The following is a 23,961-nucleotide window of genomic DNA, read 5'->3' on the forward strand; positions in this document are numbered from 1 at the left end:
ACCACCCAATGGGAAGAGAAATATGGTTCTGATTTTTATAATCCTTCAGGATTAATTTTGCCCTGAAACATTCATTTTACTCAGTTTAATCATTAAGTTCGATTAAGTGTGATATTTTACTACTGGCATTTTGGGGGGAGAGCTACGGATATAAAATGAGAAAAATGTTTAACTTTTTTATAGGACTTTATATACAATTTTAATTATATTCAGATGAAAGGAAGCATACTGACAGGTCATGTATGTTCTGTGACTCCTTTTATAGTACATAGCTTGGGAGTCAGTGAGGAACTGCAAAATAAACTAGAGGATGTCGTGATTGACAGGAACCTTCTAATTCTTGGAAAAATTCTGGGTGAAGGTAAGAAGTTTAATTCTTTTAAAATATGAGTAAGAAGGTAAACAGTTCACAGTCATTTTAAAAAATATATATTTATTAAATAAAATACCATTTTTGTGACTTGAAGTTATAATACAAATAGTTCTATCTTATAACTTTTAAAATGACAAAGTAAACAGTGATTTTTGAAACTCAGATTTGGCCTATGAAAAAGGCCTCTGCAGAGCCTAACAAACACAGTGGGCTCTCGAAAAATATTAATTTCCTCTCTTCATTAAAATGCAATGCAATTCATGGGTCGGCTTCCTATATACTTTCAATTTATTCCTCTAGTTCTTAAGTTTACTATTCTTGTCACCTTCCTAATTAAATAGGAACACAGGTGAAAATACATATTTGTCAAAATGGTCTTAGGATAAATGATAATGGTATTAAGAGTTTGTACTTGATGCACGTCAGTAACAATTTCCGTGTTGTCTTGTGTCTTGAATCAGTCATGATGCTTAATAAAGTGGTGAGCTGGACTAAGTCTGAGCCAGCCAAGCTTGGGACAAGCAGCAGGCGAGGGCGTGGCCTGTGCCCTGGGTTTACCAGTGTGGGTGGCCTGGCCAGCTCTGCCCGGCTGCTGTGTCGGGGTCACAACGGAGCCACGTGAAAACAGCAGCTGCAGTGCTTTTGCATTTCTGTGGGCAAGAGAGATTTTGCACAAGGTCAACAGAGATGTTGTTTTACTTCACAGGAGAGTTTGGGTCTGTCATGGAAGGAAATCTTAATCAGCAGGATGGGACCTCTCAGAAGGTGGCCGTGAAAACCATGAAGTGTGAGTTAACCCTGATGAAACCCATTCTTCTAGGGGTGGGCAGCTGCTTCGGTATCCGCTGCTTCATCAGGCCAGTGATGAACGATGGAGTTCATATGTCATGGTCTTGGTCACCAATGGGTCAGAAGGCCATCCAGAGCACTGTTAAGGTCACAGATGGAAAGTTACTGTAATGAGCTCTTCATACCTGCATTGTGTGTGTGTATATATATATATATATATATATATATATATATTTTTTTTTTTTTCAAACTGAACATGAGGAAACACGAATTCAGGGCTTGTCTGTTTGGGGGAGGGGTCTGAAGCTCTGATGGTGCTTTTTTTTTTTTTTAATTTATTTATGTATTTATTTACGGCTGTGTTGGGTCTTCGTGTCTGTGCGAGGGCTTTCTCTAGTTGTGGCAAGCGGGGGCCACTCTTCATCGCGGTGCGCGGGCCTCTCACTATCGCGGCCTCTCTTGTTGCGGGGCACAGGCTCCAGACGCGCAGGCTCAGTAACTGTGGCTCACGGGCCCAGCCGCTCTGCGGCATGTGGGATCCTCCCGGACCGGGGCACGAACCCGTGTCCCCTGCATCGGCAGGCGGACTCTCAACCACTGTGCCACCAGGGAAGCCCTCTTTTTTTTTTCATGTTTGGTTTTATTTGTGTATTTGTTTATGTATTTATTTATTATTGAAGTATAGTTGGTTTACAATGTTTCAGATGTACAGCAAAGTGACTCAGAATATTATATATTCTTTACACTTGTCAGGGAGGGGGAAATTTCCCCCTCCACCCCTTTTAAGTTCTTGTGGCTGGCCTAATAAAATTGACACGAGACAGATTAACAGGAGAAAAAGAAATAAGTTTTAATTCATGTGCAGGAAATGTCATAGAAATGGGACCTACGAAGTGGCCAAAGAGGCAGCTTGTATATGTTTTAGACAAAGAAATAGTATATTTGTGAGGAATTGACAGGACAAAGAAACGTGGGTTTTAGGTGCTCAATAAGTGAAGAATCAAAGCAAAGCTCAAAGTTTGGGCTTGGGGTAGTCAGTTTAAAGAACTAACAAGGGAGAAGGTGTGGAGAAAAGGGAACCCTCTTGCACTGTTGGTGGGACTGTAAATTGATACAGCCACTATGGAGAACAGTATGGAGGTTCCTTAAAAAACTGAAAATAGAACTACCATACGACCCAGCAATCCCACTACTGGGCATATACCCTGAGAAAACCAGAATTCAAAAAGAGTCATGTACCAAAATGTTCATTGCAGCTCTGTTTACAATAGCCAGGACATGGAAGCAGCCTAAGTGTCCATCGACAGATGAATGGATAAAGAAGATGTGGCACATATATACAATGGAATATTACTCAGCCATAAAAAGAAACGAAATTGAGTTATTTGTAGTGAGGTGGATGGACCTAGAGTCTGTCATATAAAGTGAAGTAAGTCAGAAAGAGAAAAATACTGTATGCTAACACATATATATGGAATCTAAGAAAAAAAAAAATGGTCCTGAAGAACCTAGGGGCAGGACAGGAATAAAGACGCAGACGTAGAGAGTGGACTTGAGGACACGGGGAGGGGGAAGGGTAAGCTGGGATGAAGTGAGAGAGTGGCATGGACATATATACACTACCAAATGTAAAATAGATAGGTAGTGGGAAGCAGCTGCATAGCCCAGGGAGATCAGCTCAGGGCTTTGTGACCACCTAGAGGGGTGGGAAAGGGAGGGTGGGAGGGAGGCTCAAGAGGGAGGAGATGTGGGGATATACGTATATGTGTAGCTAACTCACTTTGTTATAAAGCAGAAACTAACACACCATTGTAAAGCAATTATACTCCAATAAAGATGTTAAAAAAGAAAGAAAGAAAGAACTAACAAGGTTTGTTTATACAGGCTTCTCCAGCCAAAATTCCCTCTCTGGAGATAAGGGTGTCCTTCATCCTTCACATGAGAGAGTTATTTCCTGCTTTCAGGAAGACAGAAAGGAGTGATAGAGTGTCAGAGTGTCCCTCTTACACTGGCCATTTCCTAAGTAACTGTAATTCAAAGTAATCAATATGCCATCGTGACATATTTTGGGGTGGCCCACCCTGAGCCCCAGCACACTCAAGGCAATAACATTTGTTATTTTTACTCTCTCCCTCCCCCTCTCTCATCATTTAGTAGAGATAATGATTCCAAAGTAAAGCATGAATTTCCAAGGCAGGACTGAGCTGGTAGCAGCATCTGACCCCAGGGGTTGGTCTGGCTTAGCTTGGTGGGTTCACTTCCTCACTTGAGGGTGGTTGTATGGTCTGCAGGAAGCTGTGGACTGCCCGGAAGGTAAGATTCCCAGAGAGAGGAGAAATATTCTTTGGTTAAAGGCATATCAAGAGCTATGATCATAAACTGCAGTCGCCAAGGGAGCTGGGAAGAGCGCTTACATCTGGGTCAGGAGGGGCCCGATAAGTCATCACATAGAATCTGTTTTCATCCCACAAGTAGTAAAGTGCTGTTAAGAGTCTTAAGCAAATGAGGACAAGAGCATATTATTACATTCTAGAAAGTTCACTTTGGTTGCAGCATGGAGGAGAACGAATTACAGTGTTGACAAAAATAGTGGCAGATGCCAGTTAGAGCCCTTTCAGAGTCTGTGCCCATGTCCATCTAGACAAGGAAACTAAGGTTCAGAAAGGTGGTGACTTGTCCAAATCAAATAGCTAGAAAGGAGGAGGGTCGGGCCGGAGTTTTCCTCACCATAGATTGACCAGACTGCAATGGCGGACCATGATAACGGGTCCCCCCATGCCCTTCTCCAGGAAGCATCTCCAGGGCCCGGAGACACGTGATTGTCTAAGTTCGGTTCTTCAGGTGTCCAGCTGGGCACCCATGAAATTGACCATGATCGTACACCATTCACCTGCAGTTGTCCTCACAATTCATACAGAGGAAAATTATTTGGTGCTGTGTTTGTTAATGCTCTTAATATTGCTTCCTCATTTACCCCTTGTATATATTCAGTATTACTTTTGATCAAGGGGTAAAGTAAAATTGGTTTCTTCCTAAAATTTAAATCCACTGTTTATTGGGCCTTAAAGCATCAGTTAGATTATAAGCATGTACTGAGACTTCTTAACCAGAATTGGAGGCTGAAGTTTTAATTTAAATATAAAAAGTAACCCTAATAACCAGTAAGTCAGACGGGCTGGTGCTTTTTGCTTTTTCAAGCTTTCTATATACATAATAATGGCCAATACTTATGTAATTCTTACTGTGTGCCAGAGGGCACTGCAGTTATTCCCACATTTCATCAGTACAGCAGGAGCAGGAAATCAATACAACTAGGAAGGAGGTGTGGGTCATCTCCTCCATAGACTGAGAAAACCCAAAGTTAGGGTACTTACTGGAGCTGAACCCGTGTGGAGCCGAGTCTGGGTATCAAGCCACAGTCAGCATCCTTCCTGCCTCTCTCATTTTTCTGTTAACCTCTCAGTGTGTCCCTAGGAAGGCTCCTTCCATCAGTTATCCCAATTCACTGAGTAGAAAGTTTAGGGGCCCTAGTAAAAGGAGCTGGGCCTGGAACCTGTTTCCTCTCTGGCCTTGGCTCTGCAATCCTTTAACTTAGTTAGAGTAACTTGTATGTGAATTGCATCCATGCTAATTATCAAAGATTAAAAGCCCAAAAAGTCTCTGGCCTCTGAATCCCAGGCTCATCTACATTTGCCTGGAGGGGTTAGACCCTGGGGAAGGGGTTTGCCCACTTCACCTGGTTGTTTGGGGCAAAGTTGGCAGACATTTTGCAGGTCTATAGAATTTTTTTGCTTAAATTTGCTTTGATAGGAAGGTTAATATATCTTAAGCCCATAGGAGGTACAGACGCTGTACTACATGCTCTTACATGTAATTTCAATCAACACTTCCTCCCTGTTAAAGCAGATTCCCTAAGGCATGCTTGGCTTTGTGTTTGATTTTAACCGTGGTGAAATACACACAGCATAAGATATACCATCCTAACCCTTCTTAAGTGTACAGTTCAGGGACATTCAGTGCATCCACACTGTTGTGCAACCATCACCACCATCCATCTCCAGAAATTTTTCGCCTTGCAAAACCATAACTCCGTACCCATTAAACAACACCCCTCCATCCGCCGTGCCCCCTCCTTCTGGCAGCCACCATTCTACTTTCTGTCTCTGTGAATTTGACTTCTCTAAATACCTCATAAAAGCGGAATCATATAGGATTTGTCCTCATGTGACTGACTTATTTCACTTACCATAATGTAGAATTTTAAATGTTTCTCTTAAATTGGCTTAATTCCAAAAACTTGGTATGAAAGCGTATCTAGTTCACAAGGCGTGATTGGGCAACCAGACTTGCAAGAAATGTGGTGAGAGAGAGAAGCATGTGTTCTTTGTTTTTTGAAGGCAAAAATCATTGCAACAGATCAGTTGGATTTGATTTTAGTTTTTTTAAACTAATATGCTTTCATTTTTAGAGCAGTTTTAGGTTTATAGAAAAATTGGGCAGGGACTTCCCTGGCAGTCCAGTAATTAAGACTCGGGGCTTCCACTGCAGGGGGCATGGGTTTGACCCCTGGCCAGGGAACTAAGATCGCTTATGCCTTGCAACTCAGCTGAAAAAATAGGGCAGAAAGTAGAGGGTTCCCATATGCCCCCTCCCTTCACACAGTCTCCCCTGTTAACGTCTTGCATGGGTGTGGTACATTTTTTATAATTGATGAACCCGTAGTGCTACATTATTAACTGAAACTCATAGGTTACATTAGGGTTCCCCTTGTGTTGTATGTTCTGTGGGTTTTGACAAATGCATAATGCCCTGTGTCCACCATTCCAGGGTCATACAGAAGTTTCACCTTCCTAAAACCCCCATATGCCGTCTATTCATCCCTCCGCCCACCAGTCTCTGACAACCACTCATCTGTTTACTGTTGCTATCATTTTGCCTTTGCCTGCTTTTACTTTTAAAGAACAAAATTGCTATTGCCCCCTCCCCTTCTCTGAGTAAATAACTCGTGCCTAACATTTTCTGTCTTTTCTTTTAGTGGACAACTTTTCGCAGCGAGAGATTGAGGAGTTTCTCAGTGAGGCTGCGTGCATGAAAGACTTCAACCACCCAAATGTCATCCGACTCCTAGGTACTCAGAGAAACAAAGGACTGGGTGGCCGGAGGGGCTCAGCTGATCCACTCTGGGCCACAGGAAACATCTCTGGGGCAGATACATTTTACACCTTGTATAACTCTGAAGCAATTTATAACATCGGATTTTTCGGGACTTCCCTGGCGGTCCAGTGGTTAGGACTGGGTGCTTCCACTGCAGGGGGCCCGAGTTCGATCCCTGGTCAGGGAACTAAGATCCTGCAAGCCGCACAGTGTGGCCAAAAATAAAATAAAATAAAATAAAAATAAGGGCGTTTTCACCCAAAAGACTTCTTATGGTTATATTTTCTGAGGCTGGTCGTACAAATAGGCCTGCATTTTCCTGGACGTCAGTGGGCTCAGGACTGTTCAGTGTCCACAGAGTTCTAGGTGATTGTGGATTAAAACAGCCCCCGGTCACCCCGGTTACAACACATGAAAGCTGGTTATGCTATAATTTGTATTGATTTAGTTTACCCGTGAATCAAAAGCTAGTGGAGTAAAGCTGTAAAAGTAGACAAATTCCATGGATCATCTTTGAGAAACAATTTATTGACATATTTCAAGTACTGATTTCTCGGGATCCACGCTGACAATTTCATGGCACTCGATTCAAGTGATTTGAGTCAGTGATTTAATAGGCAGAATTTGGTTTTGTGGCACTGTTTGCTAAAAAATACAGAAAGGAGAGCCCGTATCAAGTGGTTGCTGTGTGATACTATTCCAGGAGGGAAGAGCGACTTCAAAATAATTGAATATTCTGCTGACTTTTTTTTTTGCTGTCCTGTGACTTGATAAATGCTAAATTCTTTGGGGAACTTTCAAAGGTTTATTATGATGGACACTGCAGAGAGATGGGAAAACTAATGTTTGGAGACGATGTTGTGTCAAAGAAACTACTGTTGCTCGTTTGTAACTATTGACTTCCGCGGACTCTGAGAACAGTGGCGCTTTGTAATTGTACCACCGTGTGCAAGAGCATTGTAAGCTTGATCTCAGGTGACAGACGGGCTCTGATTCTGGCATCCGTGACAAATGATGTTTTTTTCCCCCCGTGTATGTGTTAACATTTAGAGATGTGAATTTCACCTGTTGGCCCTCAGAATTCTTCCAATAGTTTTAAGCGTTCGGTTGCAGGGGACTTCTTCATAGGCTTAAGTATTGAACCATCACATGAAACTAGTTTGCCCTTGAATTCTGCTGCAGTCACTACCCCTCACTTAGACTCAGTATAACAAAAACGCCATGGGTTTATAGATGGCTGTACTTGGTATCGATTAATTTTTGAGAGCTTTCACGCAAAGATTGGCACTAGTCTGAAAGAAAAAGAAATACCAAGAAGTGGACCCAGTGTGTGTTCCATATTCTAGAATACAGCATGTGAGTTGTGAGGGTTTGGTTTGGTTTTGTTTTTTTAACCGCTAACTTGAGAGCACATGTTTTCAATTTGGCCAGCGCTCCTGCAGTGCTTTTTCTGGTCACTGGTAACAAGGGCTCTTTGTAACTTACTCTCTGTTTTTAATTCCAGGTGTGTGTATAGAAATTAGCCCTCAAGGCATCCCCAGGCCCATGGTGATTTTACCCTATATGAAATACGGGGATCTGCACACCTATTTACTGTATTCCCGATTGGAGACAGGACCAAAGGTAATTAATCACCCAGTTGCATGGCCTCTGAACAGTGCTTGGGGCTCCCGTGACAGGGCCTGGACAACACCAGCATCTAACTTAGAAAATGAAGGAGGGAAGGAGGGGACATTGGCCTCTGTTCCGTGCTCACTGTGCACCCTGGGGGTTGAAATGTGATCCTCATAGCCGGCCTGCCCATAGATTTCATTATTCCTGTTTTATGTGAGGGAGGAGCAGGCTGGGAGTGGAGCAGAGTGGGCCCCTCTTGCTGTCAGGGTGGTCTCTTTCCTTGAAAGTCTCCTCTTTTTAGGTTGTTCACTCTGAAATTCCTGAATGCCGGAGCCATCTCAGTTTTCAGGGAGAAGTTGTACTGAGTTGTTTTTCAGAGACCCCTGAGGGGGTCCATGTTTCTCTTTATCCCGAGCCGCTCTGTCCTCAGAATCAGAAAGTGTGTTGGGAATTGGTAGGCCAGCCTGCCTGCCTTCCGCGGTGCCCCTGAGAGGAACACTGACCCCACAGGGCAAACCCTGCCCTGAAGCCCCACAGCGCAGAGACACCAAATGGAAACGAGCTCTTAGACTGAAACACCTCACCCACCCGTCACAGGTGGTGGAAAGAGTCGTGATGAGATAGTAGTAGCAAGACGGTGCCTGGGGAGCTTCATGGAGAAGGTCCTCATCCCGAGAGACAGGTGAACCTGTAGGAACAGCCATTTATTTATAATATGGCAAGGCAGTTGAAATAAAACTTGAGACCCAATTTAGGGGGAACATTTTCTAGAGCCTTCTTCCCTGTGTCTTGCTGCCCCTGTTGGTAGTTTATGCCTGTGTGTTATGAACAGGCCAGGAGATTCTTGCTTTCCTTTTTCTTGTACTTATTCTGTTCTTTCCAGGGACGGCGTAAGGGACCTAAACGGGAAAGTGAGCCCCTTCCTTTTTCTAGCTACCCCCATGGTCCTGTGCTCACACCTGTTTTGTTCATGGCTTCTATGAGTCTTTCACCAGCACAAATACTAACCAGAGACAGGAAATTGTTAGCCACATCAGAGCTATTACAGAGTCACTGGGGCTCCTCCAAAGAGGTGAAGGGCCTCATCCAAAGTAGGGGACTCAGCATGGCTGAGTGCTTTCCTTCTCTTCCCCGTCCCCCCAAGAAACAGACAGTAACATGATAAGAAGCCTGGAGAAGAAGAAAAAATTACCCATAATTCCCAACATTGGCATCCTCGGACATTCACATTGCAACCGTTTATTCCACATCTCTGTGTTTCACAGGCAGGGGCTCAGTATGTACACATCTGTCTGTAGGCCAACAACAGGGGCTAACATTTCTCAAATGTTTGGCAGAGGCCAGCCTGTGTTTCGCATATATCAATGGCACAGCCACCATGATAAGTAGTTACTAATAGAATCTCAGGTGAGGAAACTGAGGCACGGATCAGCAGTGGTGGAGGTGCAGGTGCAGAACAGGCTGCAGACCCCATGCCTTTAGTTCTTCTCCGCCCCAGCCCATGGGTGCCCCTGCCCGACGGGGCAGCCTCCAGACAGATGTCTGTGAATGGCTGCATAGCATCCCCTTGAATGGATTTCACTTCATGTTGAATGATTTTGCCTACATTTAATTTCCTGGTATACTGTATGATTTTTCTAATAATTTGCAGGGGGGGATTTCATATTTCACAAGAGTGATTTCTGTAGTAAAAAAAATTAAAATACACAGGTTTGTTTGATGACCAACAATCATCCATCTTGTGAAGCTTAACACCCCTCCCTTTTTTGGACCCCTGTGCGAGTGTAGTGAGCCTCAGATTGGATGTCTTTCTTGAATCTTTGTAGAAGAGAAATAGGCCATTTATATCCTTTATAAAAATACTTTAAGGGCTTCCCTGGTGGCGCAGTGGTTGAGAATCTGCCTGCCAATGCAGGGGACACGGGTTCGAGCCCTGGTCCGGGAAGATCCCACATGCCGCGGAGCAGCTGGGCCCGTGAGCCGCAACTACTGACCTGCACGTCTGGAGCCTGTGCTCCGCAACAAGAGAGGCCGCGATAGTGAGAGGCCCGTGCACCGCGATGAAGAGTGGCCCCCGCTTGCCACAAGTAGAGAAAGCCCTCGCACAGAAACCAAGACCCAACACAGCCTAAGTAAATAAATATATAAATAAATAAATTTAAATCATATGGACTTCTAAGAAGACCTCTGCTTTAAAAAAAAAAATTTTTTTTTAATTATCATACAGAAAAAAATGACTTTTTTCCCTTTTTGGTTTATAGTTATATAAATTGTAATGCATGTATAGATTCATATACTACCGTTACAATCAGGATACGGAACAGTTCCATCACCCAAAACTCCTCCTCCTGCTACTACCCCTTTATAGTTACACCTTGCCCACATGGCTAACCCCTGGCAACCACTGATCTGTTCTCCATCACTACAGTTTTGTCTTTTAGAGAATGCCATATAAATGGAATTATATAGTTTGTAATTCTTTGAGACTGGCTTCCTTCACTCAGTATTACGCCTTTGGGAGCCATGCAAGTTGCATGTCTCAGTAGTTCATTGCTCTTTTTATTGCTGTGGAGGCTTCTATTGTATGGCTGTATCACAGTTTGCTTTATCCATTTGCCTATTGAAGGACCTTTGACAGTTTTGAGTTGCTATAAAAATTCACATACAGGTTTTTGAGCGAACATAACTTTTCATTTCTCTAGGCTAAATACCCACGAATGGGATGCTAGGTCATATGGAAAATGTATGTTTATCTTTATAGTAAACTGCTAAACTACTTTCCAGAATGGCTGTACCATTTTACATTTCCACCAGGAATGTATGAGAAATTCAGTTGCTCTGCATTCTTGTCAGCACTTGGTATTATCTGTAGTTTTTTGTTTTGTTTTGTTTTTAGCTGCTCTCATAGGTGTATAGTGATAGCTTATCATGAAATTTATTTGCATTTCCCTAATGATTAATGATGTTGAGCATCTTGTGTTCATTTACCATCTTTATATCCTCTTTGGTGAGTGTCTGTTAAAGTCTTTTGTTTATTTTTTAATTGGGTTGTTGGTTTTCTTGTTGAGTTTTGAGAGTTCTTTAGCTACAGTTCCTCTGTTGGATATGTGATTTGCAATGACTTTTCTTCCAGTTTGTAGCTTGGCTTTGTATTCTCTTAACATGAGCAAAAAAAGTTTAATTTTGATGAAGTATAGTTTTTTCTTTTAATGGATCATACCTTCACTGTCATTTCTAAGAACTCTTTGCCTAACTCCAGATAAAAAAGATTTTCTTTTGTGTTTTCTTCTAAAAATTCGTGGGTTTACATATTACATTTAAGTCTGTGACCCATTTTGAATTAATTTTTGTATAAGGTGTGAAATTTAGTTTGTTGCTTTTTTTGCATATAGATGACCAGCATCATTTGTGAAAAGACTATCCTTAATCCACTAATTGCTTTTGCACCTTTGTGAAAAATCAGTTGTACACGTGTGGGTCTATTTCTGAGTTCTCTGTTCTGTTCCGTTAAGCTATGCGCCATCCTTCGCCCCTATCACACCATTGAGATTACTGTAGCTTTATTGTCTTAAAATCGGGTAATGTGATTCCTCCAAATTTATCCTACTTTTTCAGAGTTGTTTTTGCTATTCTAGTTTTGTTGCCCTTCTGTGTAAATTATAGAATCAGTTTGTGTCTGCCAAAAGTAGTGCTGTCATCTTATGTTCTTTTGAACAGAATAACAAGGAAACACGTACACAGCATTTTACTGACTAATGAATAGTTTCGATTTGCAAAAATATAAAGTATATCTCCAATGATGGAAACTCCCAGGTTTTATAAAAATTTTAAAGGAATGTTTTTAAAAGGAATGTATTTTCCTATTTTGACACTTTGTAGCCACATGTAAAGCTGAAAGTCACAAAATGCGTCATAGACAAACTAGAAAATCAAGCTTTTATTCAAATCTCTACTGCCTTATCAGTCAGTTCCTTGGCAATAAATACCTCTGGTCCTGCTAGAGTGGCCCAAGACTAGGTCTCAGTCATATAAATGTGCTTCTTCAGCAGGACCTGGGTGCCATTCTGTCCTCTGTGTGAATAGCATGCCTGCTCTTCCAGTCCATGAACACTGGATACCTTTCCATTTATTTAGAAACTAATTTAATTCTTTGCTTTTGTAGTTCTCAGAGTATAAGTTTTGCACTTCTTCTGTTAAATTTATTCCTAAGTATTTTGTTGTGGTTTCTTTTGCAGATGTTGTTTTCTTAATTTCATTTTCAGACAGTTCGTTGTTAGTGTGTAGAAATGCAGTTGAGTTTTGTATGTCAATCTAGTATCCTACAACCTTATTGACCTCATTTATTAGTTTTACCACACAATGATCTTTTAAATGACCTTTGGTCACAGTCTGCAAGATTAATAACATAGTTCTGCTTGGAAAAAACTAACACAAATGAATAGCACCGGATATTCATTATACTTTCATGAATGTCAGCAGATTGGATATTTCTTAGCACCCAAGTCCTTTCCCGGAAATTAGCATCCAGAAAATCAAATGCCCCACATATATAGAGCAGAGGCGTAAGGCTTTCATGCCTGATCTACTTACATTTTTTTTTAACAACTCCATTATGTAAGGGTAAAGGATAAAGCATTTTTGTTATATATACAGTCTGTGACTGACACGTGTCTTAGTTGAGAAATATAAATCATTAACAATTCAGTGTCAGGACTTCTGTGGTGGTCCAGTGGTTAAGACTCCATGCTCCCAAATCAGGGGGCCTGGGTTCGATCCTTGGTCAGGGAACTAGATCCTGCATGCCACAGCTAAGACCCAGCACAGCCCAATTAAAAAAAAAAAAAGAAAATTCAGTGTTTTCACGAGTACCACTTTAGAAGACTCTTGTGCCATATAGAATAAACCATAAATCTAATGCTTTGGGGAAGAATATATCACGGGTGGACCCGTTTATGATTTCTAGGAACTTTGTGAACCCTTTTCTTTAGGGCTCTGACTGCACTAAAACATGGAATTTCTACACAGAAGTCTTCATTAGTCGTCATCCTCTTGATCAGTCCCAACACGGCAGGTTTTCTAACACACAGTCTGGTTTGATTTTTACAACGTAGAAAAAAAAACATTAGGCTGTTAAAACTTAGAGGAGAGAAACCCTAGAGAAACAAAAACGAAAATTCCCGAATACTTACTTGTGGTACTTTGGTCCCATGATAAGGGGTAAAGACCATCCTACTTTCTGTCCAGAAGTAAAAAAGCCTCTTTTGAAACATTTCAAAATAAAATGATACCAGATGTGGGTGCATAATTGGGAACAGCTCCTTCTCCGTGGGCTTTTTGCTGTCAAAGCATTAGATCCTCCCCCACTGAGGCCAGACCCCCCTTCTTTTCCCCTCTTTGTCCCACTGCCACTCAGAAGGGCACAAGGATCGCATTTGAGCTCATAACTTGTGAAAAGAATGTTATTAACTGGCCACACACACAAAATAAATTGTTGGCGGTATCTTCGGAATTGCATTAAAGTTATAAATTAATTTTTTTTAATACCTTTAAAGACGAGGAGAAGAAAACGTGATACTTGCCAAGAAGTTTTAGGGTTTGTTGGGTTTTGTTTGTTTTTCATTCATTTTTAAAACCTTATTTGTGACGTTAGTGATATGGAAATTTACTTGTTTCATGGCCACGCTTCTCAGTCATAAAGCCATCATTTCACCCCCTCAAATGGAAGTAACTTGGTTTCCTTTTAAAAAATAATCCTGGACTTTCCTGGTGGCGCAGTGCTTAGGAATCTGCCTGCCCACGCAGGGGACACATGTTCGGGCCCTGGTCTGGGAAGATCCCACATGCCGCAGAGCAGCTAAGCCTGTGCTCCACAACTACTGAGCCTGCGCTCTAGAGCCCACGAACCACAACTACTGAAGCCTGCGTGTCACAACTAGTGAAGCCTGCGTGCCTAGAGCCTGTGCTCCACAAACAGAGAAGCCACTGCAATAAGAAGCCCACGCACCGTAACAAAGAGTGACCCCTGCTCGCTGCAACTAGAGAAAGCCCGGACGCAGCAACCAAGACCCAACGCAGCCATAAATAAATAAATTTATAAAAAATAATAATAATAATAGTCTCCCAGGAATTCCCTGGTGGTCCAGTGGTTAGGACTCTGCGCTTTCACTGCCAGGGCCCGGGTTCATTCCCTAGTCAGGGAACTAAGATCCTGCAAGCCACATGGTGTGGCCAGAAAAATAATAATAATAATAAATGTGTCTCCTTGTGTCTTCCACCCCCTAGCATATTCCTCTGGAGACACTATTGAAGTTCATGGTGGACATTGCCCAGGGAATGGAGTATCTGAGCAACAGGAACTTTCTTCATCGAGATTTAGCTGCTCGAAACTGCATGTAAGAGCCCTGGCCCATCCTGGAGTGGGTTGGACCTCATGGTGGTAGATATTTGTGGGCCTGTGGGGTGGCCTGTTGATGTTAAAGTATGGAGGAAGATTAGGCTTGGGAGGTGACAGTGTGGCAGGCTCTGGAGATGGGGTTTCTACCGCCCTGACACATGACTGGGTGTTTGCTTGAGGGTTTTCACTACCTCTGCCTCTAAGAGTCTGGCTGGCCTCCAAAACTCCCCTGGGACTTCTGTTTTTTCTTTTTAATTTTTACTGGAGTAGAGTTGATTTACAATGTTGTGTTAGTTTCAGGTGTACAGCAAAGTGATCAGTTATACATATACATATATCCACTCCTTTCTAGATTCTTTTCCCATGTAGACCATTACAGAGTAATGAGTAGAGTTCCCTGTGCCATATAGTAGGTCCTTATTAGTTATCTATTTTCTATATAGTAGTGTGTTTATGTGTGACTACTTCTTTATTTTCACACTCTCACTCAGCTAGGAGCACTAGGTGTGAACTCTGGGATCCTCCCCAACTGCCATCAGCTTATTTGGATCCAGAGTTACATATAAGTCAGCCGATCATGAAGACAGTAATGAAACTCGTAATGGTTTTGTCCCTGAGTTTTCATGATACTGCCTTGTGAAGTAGTTTTGTCCTGACTACACCATAGCTTTCTTTTTGCAGCAGAGAGACAAGGGCTTAAGCAAGAACTTCGAACTTCACCTTCCCCATCTCTTCAGTCTGCTTCAACAGCCATTATCTGCTGTAAATCTTCAAAAACAATAACTATTTCTTGATTGGAAATTCACTGTTGCAAGAAGAGAGAGTGTTCCTTAAATGTATTGCCGTTATTCGTTTTTCTTCGTTGGAGATGTGACAGTGGAGCCTGTCCCCTGCCTCCTCCTAACCAACCCTGCTCCCCGGCCCTCTGTTACTTTCACCTCATTTTTGAAAACCCAGAAGGGTCTTGGTTTTGTTTTTTATTTAAATAATTTGTCTACCATGGAGGGAGAATCATGAAAACCTTTTCTTCCCCTTAACATTTCTTTCATGGTTTTCCCACGAGGTAGGGTGACCAGCTGTCCGGTTTGTCCAGCATTGAGGGATTTCCCAGGATGTGGGGCTTTTAGTTTAAAATGTTAGCGTCAGGCAAACGGGGACAAGGTAGTCGCCCTACGTCCAGACCACTCATTCCTCCCCCTCCTCCTCTCCTTCTTGTCTAAGATCAATTTTAACTGCTTGGGCTGTAAATGCAATTGTATTCCTTTAATTTTCCAGTTAAGTCCTCAGGTACCACCTGGCACCGTCTTAGCAGGAAGTCCAGTGCTTCCCCACCTCCCCCAGGCTGTCAGGTGGCTTAACCTATGGAGCCAGTGCTGCTTCCAGACGTCAGACAGGAAGGCTACCGGGCTCTAGATGAGTCCACCAGGGGGCCCTGGCTTGGAGCTGCTTATCTTCCTACTCCCGTGCCCCTCTGTTCCTCCAGGTGGCTCCATCCTCTGTGCCCAGGTGCCCTGGTTGGTCCAGATTCCCACACAGACCAGAAGGGTAGAAAGTTATAACTCATCTGGTTCCCCCTCACTTGCTCTGCCATTGGTCCCAAAGCAGGACCCTCCCAGGCTGTGGGGTCTCTATCTTTTGGTTACTCATCATGAATGTTTTCAGCTGCATCAGGTGCAGACCTGTGATTTCAGGCTTTGCCTCTGAGGTCGCTGAGGACATGAACTCACTCTGTCTCTCTCTGTAGGTTGCGGGATGACATGACTGTCTGCGTCGCGGACTTCGGCCTCTCTAAGAAGATTTACAGTGGCGACTACTACCGCCAGGGCCGCATCGCTAAGATGCCTGTGAAATGGATCGCCATAGAGAGTCTCGCGGACCGAGTATACACCAGTAAAAGTGACGTGGTACGTACGTACAGAGTTTTGATTCGGGGCCCCGCGTTGCAAAGGTGAAGGCCTGCTGAAAGAGATGACTTAAGCTGGTGATGCAGGACGTCTTCCTCTTTGATCAACTGAGGATTGGGGCATGCTCACACTTCTCTTGATTTATCGCTAGATGCTTTACTTCAGGCGGAACGTTAGATTCTGGTGAAGTAGCCTGACATTCAGAGGATGGCAAAGGCCCTTAATTTATTTCGTCTTTCCTCTGCTGCAGTATGGTGGCTCATTGTCTGCAACTAAGATATTTCATCTTCACATTAAATTAAATGAATTCATCCCATGGCTGTTTGGAACTAGGATGCTGTATAAAAGGTACTGTGTATGGATACCCTTCACCAGAGATCAGGAAAAGAAAACACTTGCCGACAACAGTAGGAACAGAACATTAAACAGAGCACTGATGTGACACAAGGCTAGATCTGCCTTTGTCTCATTTCCCAAACAGCTTTAGTAAAAATGGGGAACTGTGACGTTCCGACCCCATGTTATTGCCGTTTGGGGAGAGCAGCGTATCTCAAACATAATTGTCAGCTTTGTGCATGACCGCCGGGGCTCTAAGGAAATGACCTTTCCCGATGAAAAAGTCCATTCAGCCTTTCTGAAAAGACTTGCATCCTGACGTTGTCGCTTTGTCCTCAGTGGGCATTTGGCGTGACCATGTGGGAAATAGCCACACGAGGAATGACCCCCTATCCCGGAGTCCAGAACCACGAAATATATGACTACCTTCTGCACGGCCACAGGCTGAAACAGCCAGAGGACTGCTTGGATGAACTGTGAGTCAGCTGCTCTTCATGTCGGGGCACCCTGCAAAGACCTGGGGGACACACAGCCATAGTGGGTGGGGACACTCAGCCAGGCGGGTGTGGGCAGAAGGTGACCCACGCAGATGTCCGGCGTGTGGGAAGCGGTGTGTGCACATCTCCAGTGAGCCCGCACGTGTTCTGAAGTTCTGTAAGCCCCTCTGGGAAATACAGTCGGCCCTCTGTATGGGTGGATGCAGAACCCACAGATACGGGGGGGCCAACTGACTGTAAGGGACTTGAGCCTCTGCAGATCTTGGTATCCGCTGGGGCTTTGGGAACCAATCTGTCACGGATACCGAGGGATGACTGTATATCCTGTAGATAAATAGGCCGACTTTACAATGCATGAGGTACTTAGATAATTCTCTGCCCTCTTTTGAAGCAGTCATGCTTCTCTTTTCATTCAGCATCTTAAACAAACCAATCACAGGAATATCTTGAATCAGGAAATTTAGAAAACTAAGCCAGTGGCTTTGCTTTCAGGCTGGTCATCAGAATTGCTTAGGGGATATTCTAAGAATGATTCCTCAGCCCTGTGCCTGGAGATTGTGATTCTCTTGGTACAGAGCAGGCCCAGAAATGTATGTTTTAAAACTATCCCAGGGATGGACTTCCCTGGTGGTGCAGTGGTTAAGAATCCGCCTGCCAACGCGGGGGACACGGGTTCGAGCCCTGGTCCGGGAAGATCCCACATGCTGTGGAGCAGCTAAGCCCGTGCACCACAACTACTGAGCCTGCGCTCTAAAGCTCACGAGCCACAACTACTGAGCCAGTGAGCCACAACTACTGAGGCCGTGTGCCACAGCTACTGAAGCCCATGCCCCTAGAGCCCGTGCTCCACAGCAAGAGAAGCCACCGCAATGAGAAGCCCACATACCGCAACAAAGACCCAACGCAGCCAAAAATAACTAAATGAATAAATAAATTTATAAAAATAATATTGTTTAAAAAAAAGAAACTATCCCAGGGAGACTGTACACTCAGCCGGCGTGAGACCCCCCGCCCCCAGCTCCCAGTGTGCAGGACCACAGTGCCCTTCCCATCCCAACAGGCCCCTCTCTCTTCGGGGTGGACAGTACGGGGAGAGGCCTGGGACTTGGAGTCAGAGAGGCCAGGCTCTGCCTCCTAACTAGCCACGTTTGTGGCCACTGCAGCTGACTTGACCACTCCGTGCCACGTGATCAGCCACCAAAAAAGTATAGTCACATATTCTGCAGAGGTATTTGGAGGGTTAACAAAGACGTGTGTGGAGTCCTCAGCCTGCAGGAAGCACGCACGCTAAGTGTCACATATGGTGCCCGTGATTAATAGCATCTTTACAACTCGATCCCCTCCCAAACACCTTGCCGACTTTTTAAAAATCATCTCTTGTGGCACTGCCTCTAGCTCGGTGATCTGAACCTTCCTAATGATGAGTCTGTCCCCAACGTAACAGGCGTCGTGGGCTTGGAGAGGGGTATTCTCACCATGTTTAGCAAGAACATTTCAGGACCGTGGGCCTGCGCGGGCTCCGCCGTGGAACGCTGGGCCACGCTGCTCAGGCAGGTGGGCCTGTGCAGGACTCCACACACACGCACCCACGCTCACACTCTGGCCCTGCTTCCTCGTACTGGGGAGAAGGCCCCAGTCAGTTTGCACATGGGCCTCCCAGATCCACCGTGGCCAAACAGAAGGAACGTTTTTTCTGATCAGAGCCCCACACTGCTTGGGGGGGTGTGGTAGTGGTGGTGGTGGTTATGGTTGTAAGTCTATAACATTTAGAACAGACACAGAAATCATAAGCCCTTTAAAAGAAACATCATAAAATCCTAATTCAATTAGATCTGAGGCTTCACGGTCGTTTCTGAAAGGGCCACATGAATGAAACGTTTGCTTCTGCAAATGAGGAAGCCATTTCTGTCAAACAATACTGAATGGAGACTTTTGTGGCTGTTTCTTTCTTGGTTTCTGCGGTGCTCCAGGGGACGTTGATTATCTGGGGTCTTAGCAAGGTCTCAGCTGTGTCACGTTGTGGTTTTAGATGCTGCGTGTAGAGCCGTGACGAGGGAATGCTGAGTCGGTTTTTGAGAGGTGGTTTTTTTAGGTGAAAGCTGCAGTGTCAGCAGTGCCCTGCGGCTGGGGGAGGGAGGCTGGGGAAAAGCCTGAGGAAGCAGCGGCTCCGCGGTCCCCACCCGCAGGCTGGTTCCTCACACCGCGGGCTCGCAGAGGCTCTGGTGAGCCAAGCCTGCTCCCCAGGTCCCCTCTGAGTCTGGACACTGGCGAAGGACAGAGAGCTCTCTGCATCTCCATATCTGGGGTCTTTTCTTTTAAAACTGAGGCAGATATATCGGAGCACCTCTGTTTGCTGTCTCACCTTAGTGGAGATGAGTTGACTCCTGTGTTTGGTTGCCCCTCGGTCATTTTACAGTCAACCCTGAGAAATACAGCAATGGAAATAACAGGGTGTGCTTGGAGCCCCGCTCCCCGGTCCTGCCGGCTGAGGGCCACCTCTTCTTACGGCATCACCCCCACCTCTGGATGACCAGGTCCCCATCACCCAAGAGGCCGCTCTGGGCGGTGCTCCCATCACCTCCGGGGGACCTTTCCTCGGCCGAACTCACAGCCTCCCAGATGCAGCCACTGTGGTTCGTGGCACCGGCCCTTGGTCTCCTCGTCTCCAGGGTGACACGCGGAGGCCACCTTTTTCTTTCTTATCCCACTGGGTCCCCACAGCCAGCAGGTGTCTTTCAGGGCCCCCCTCCCCTCCATTCCTTCCCCCAGTACAAGCGCGCCTCCCAGATATTGCGGGTTCAGCTCCAGAGCACTGCAGTAGAGTGAGTCACGGGAATCTTTTGGTTTCCCAGTGCCTATAAAAGTTATGATTACCATACTGTAGTCTGTTAAGCATGCAGTAGCTTTATGTCTAGAAAATGGCGTACATACCTTAATTTTAAAAACACTCTGTGGGGACTTTCCTGGTGGTCCAGTGGCTGAGGCTCTGTGCTCCCAAGGCAGGAGGCCCGGGTTCGATCCCTGGTCAGGGAACTAGATCCCACATGCCACAGCTAAGAGTTCGCATGTCACAACTAAGACCTGGCGCAGCCAAATAAATAACTATTTTTTTAAAGAAACACTTGATTGCTAACAATGCTAACCATCACCGGACCCTTCAGCAAGTCATAATCCTTTTGCTGGTGGAGGGTCTTGCCTCGATGTTGGTGGCTGCTGACTGATCAGGGTGGTGGCTGCTGAAGGCTGGGGTCATCGTGGCAGTTTCTTAAAATAAGACAACGGTGAAGTTTGCTGCATCGATCTGCTCTTCCTTTCATGAACGATTTCTCTGTAGCATGCAATGCTGTCTGATAGCGTTTCACCCCCAGGAGGACTTCGTTCAGACTTGGAGTCAGTCCTCTCAAACCCTGCTGCTGCTTTATCAACTCAGTTTATGTAATATTCTAAATCCTTTATTGTCATTTCAACGGTCTTCACGGCATCTGCACCAGGAGTGGATTCCATCTCAGGAAACCACTTTCTTTGCTCATCTATGAGAAGCAACTCCTTATCCTGAAACCTCATGGACCAACCTCTGCTAGCTTCACGCTTCTTTTCTGCAGCTCCCTCACCTCTCTCAGCCGTCATAGAACTGAAGAGAGTTAGGGCCTTGCTCTGTTTTGTTTTTTTTGTTTTGTTTTGCGGTACGCGGGCCTCTCACTGTTGTGGCCTCTCCCGTTGCGGAGCACAGGCTCCGGACGCGCAGACTCAGCGGCCATGGCTCACGGGCCCAGCCGCTCCGCGGCATGTGGGATCTTCCCGGACCGGGGCACGAACCCGTGTCCCCTGCTTCGGCAGGCGGACTCTCAACCACTGCGTAGAGCCTTGCTTTGGATTGGGCTTTGGCTTAAGAGAATGTTGTGGCTGGTTTGATCTTCCATCTAGACCACTCAGACTCCACATCAGCGTTAAGGCCGTTTTGCTTTCTCATCATTCATGTGTTCACTGGAGTAGCACCTTTAATTTCCTTCAAGAACTTTTCCTTTGCATCCACACCTGGGCTGTTTGGCACTAGAGGCCTAGCTTTCGGGCTGTCTCAGCTTTTGACACGCCTTCCTCACTAAGTTTAATCGTTTCTAGTTTACTTAAAGTGAGAGACCTGTGACTCTTCCTTTCAGTCGAACGCTTAGAAGCCATTCTAGGGTTATTAACTGGCGTAATTTCACTATTGTTGTGTCTCAGGGAATAGAAAGGCCCGAGTAGAAGGAGAGAGGCAGAGGATGGCCGGTCGGTGGAGCAGTCAGAACACGCACAACGTCCTTTGATTGAATCTGCGGTCTTACGTGGACACAGTGTGTGGCACCTCAAAAATATTATCATAGTAACATCAAAGATCACCGATCCCAGGTCACCCTAACAAACATAACAATAATGGAAAAAGTTGGAAATATTGTCAGAATTACCAGACTGTGACACAGAGACACCAAGTGAGCAAATGCTCCTGGAAAAATGGCACCAATAGACCTGCTCGATGCAGAGTTGCCATAAACCTTCAACTGGTAAAAAAAAAAACAAAAAAACCACAGTATCTTTGGAGTGTGATAAAACGAAGTGCAGTAAAACGGGGTCTGCTAGTACTGTCAGACCATAGAGGGCCAGGGCTTGGCGGGGCCTGGGGGTGGTGACACTTGTGGGAACTTCGGCGCAGTGACATCCACAGTCTATGTACGTGAACGAGCGCGTCCCTGTTTCCTACAGGGGAGTGCAGGCTCCTCTGTCTCCTGTCTTGTTCTTCTCATCACCCCCCAGGATCCTAATGCGTCCTTTGGGTGACATCCAAAGCAACTTTCCTAAAATTATCATCTGGTCATGGGAACGCACCGAAGCACAATCTTTCTACGGTTCCCGCTTGCCCACAGGGTAGAACCTAAACCCGTCAGGGTCTGACCCATGGCAAGCAGGGCTGCTCAGTGGTTAAGAACATGGGCTCTGGCGTCAGACACTCTTTGATGTGGGTCACAGCTTCACCCTCGTCCTGGGGCCAAGCGTCACGCTCTCGGGATCGTCTGTAAGATGGGGATCACAGTACCTGTGTGTGGGCTCGTGCTGCCAAGCAGGCTAGTATCTCTAAAAGTACCTTACACGATGGCTGTCAGATAGTAAATGCCGATGACAGGTCAGCGGTTATTACTTTTACTGGAGGAGGCCGAAGTCTCGGAGAAGAGCAGGGGCCCCAGAGCGTTTCTCCTTCACGGAGCAGCGTCAGGTGGCCAAGGTCCAGCAGCCCTACACGTGCCACAAAGCTGCGGCCACCTCAAACCAGGGGCTGTCCCAGCCCAGGGCTCACCTGCCACTGTCACGGCAGCCCACGCCAGCCCCGCTCTCGATTTCATTCCTCGAGCCTCCCAAGGCCTGGAACGATGGTGAGTGTGGAGCTGGCGCCGACACCTGTCTGCTCCCAGGACCCCCACTCCCCTCCCCCTCCCCCCAGCCCCTCCACTCCCACCTGAGTGGGAGAAGCCGGGGCGGAGTGCGCTTGGGCTGTGCGTGCTGCGCCAGGAGATAACACTCTTCTTTGCTTCTAGGTATGAAGTCATGCACTCTTGCTGGAGAGCTGAGCCCTTGGACCGCCCCACGTTTTCAATGCTGAGGCTGCAGCTAGAAAAGCTCTTGGAAAGCCTGCCTGAAGTTCAGGACGAGGCCGACATCATTTATGTCAACACACAGTTTCCGGGGAGCTGCGAGGGCCCGGCCGAGGGCTCGGCAGTTGCTCAGCTGGACGTGAACATCCATCCCGACTTGGTCATTGCTTCTTGCACACCCGGGGCCACCGTCAGCGTGGTCACCGCAGAAATCCATGACAACAGACCTCACGAGGGAAGGTACATCCTGAACGGGGTCAGCGAGGGCTGGGAAGAGCAGGCTCCTGCCGCCCCGGCGACGGGGACGGCGGGAAGGAGCGGTGTTTTACTGGAGGACAGGCTGGTAAGGAATGGGGTCTCCTGGTCCCAGTCCAGCACGCTGCCCTTGGGGAGCCCAGCGTCAGATGAACTCTTATTTGCCGACGACTCCTCAGAAGACTCAGAAGTCCTCATGTGAGGAGAGCTGAGACACATTCCCAAATCCTGAAAATTCCTCCTTACGAGAACCCACGTACACTCGATGTTTTTGGTATTTGTCTTCCTTACCAAGTCAATGCCCTGGCCCGGAAGCACCACGTGAATGTTGTCAAGTAAGTCATCGTTTAGAATACGTAACATATTTATTGAAAGAGAAAATATCTATATGTATATGGTGGAAAGAGACAAAGATATTCTATTTTAATAAAAGATGACTTCTGTCACTTTTCTGGATGATCTTAACATTTAAGCTCTAACAGCCCCATCTCCACAGCAGTTCCTGGATGTTCACGTTGGCACAAAGCTGTTTTTTTAAAGTTCTTTTCCTTTTTCATGACTATTAAATATTTGTAAAATAAAATGCCATATTTGCCTTTGCTTCTGCTCTTAAGAAAAATCTGGTATTCCCACCTGAATCACCTCTTTGAGAAGAGTGATTCATTTCATATTTAAAGTTTTATAACTGATGAATTCTCCGATCTGGCTTCCTAATAAAATATGAATGAGGAAAGATGCGTGGTACTTACTTGAGACTTGGAAAGACATGGCCACTGGCTGCCTCAGTGCCTTTGCAAAGGAATTCCCTTGATGCCTGGCCCTCGATGCAATTGCTCTGACCACTCGACATTGTTTTTTTAAAGATATGGAAAAACCACTCCAGAGAGCCCAAAGATGAAGAACAAAAAAATATTAGAGGGTTGAAAAATACAATCCGAGTGGAAGGATTTCAAATAAATCGTAGAAGGGACTTCCCTGGTGGTCCAGTGGTTAGGACTCTGCCCTTCCACTGCAGGAGGCACAG

The 23,961-nt window shown here is 45.4% G+C and overlaps 1 protein-coding gene across 1 annotated transcript in view; it reads left to right on the forward strand.

Annotated features, from left to right (window-relative positions):
* MERTK (MER proto-oncogene, tyrosine kinase) overlaps positions 1-23,669 on the forward strand; it is a 110,275-nt gene extending 86,606 nt beyond the window's left edge. The window contains exons 12-19 of the mRNA XM_065890739.1: positions 266-361; positions 1,080-1,160; positions 6,198-6,290; positions 7,821-7,939; positions 14,213-14,322; positions 16,069-16,228; positions 16,904-17,040; positions 22,626-23,669. Of these exons, the coding sequence (XP_065746811.1) occupies positions 266-361; positions 1,080-1,160; positions 6,198-6,290; positions 7,821-7,939; positions 14,213-14,322; positions 16,069-16,228; positions 16,904-17,040; positions 22,626-23,139 (1,310 nt within the window). The 3' untranslated portion in view covers positions 23,140-23,669. The remainder of the gene's footprint in view (positions 1-265; positions 362-1,079; positions 1,161-6,197; positions 6,291-7,820; positions 7,940-14,212; positions 14,323-16,068; positions 16,229-16,903; positions 17,041-22,625) is intronic.
* Positions 23,670-23,961: the final 292 nt, after the last annotated feature.

Source organism: Phocoena phocoena, chromosome 14 (genome assembly GCF_963924675.1).
Source record: "Phocoena phocoena chromosome 14, mPhoPho1.1, whole genome shotgun sequence".
NCBI lineage: Eukaryota > Metazoa > Chordata > Mammalia > Artiodactyla > Phocoenidae > Phocoena > Phocoena phocoena.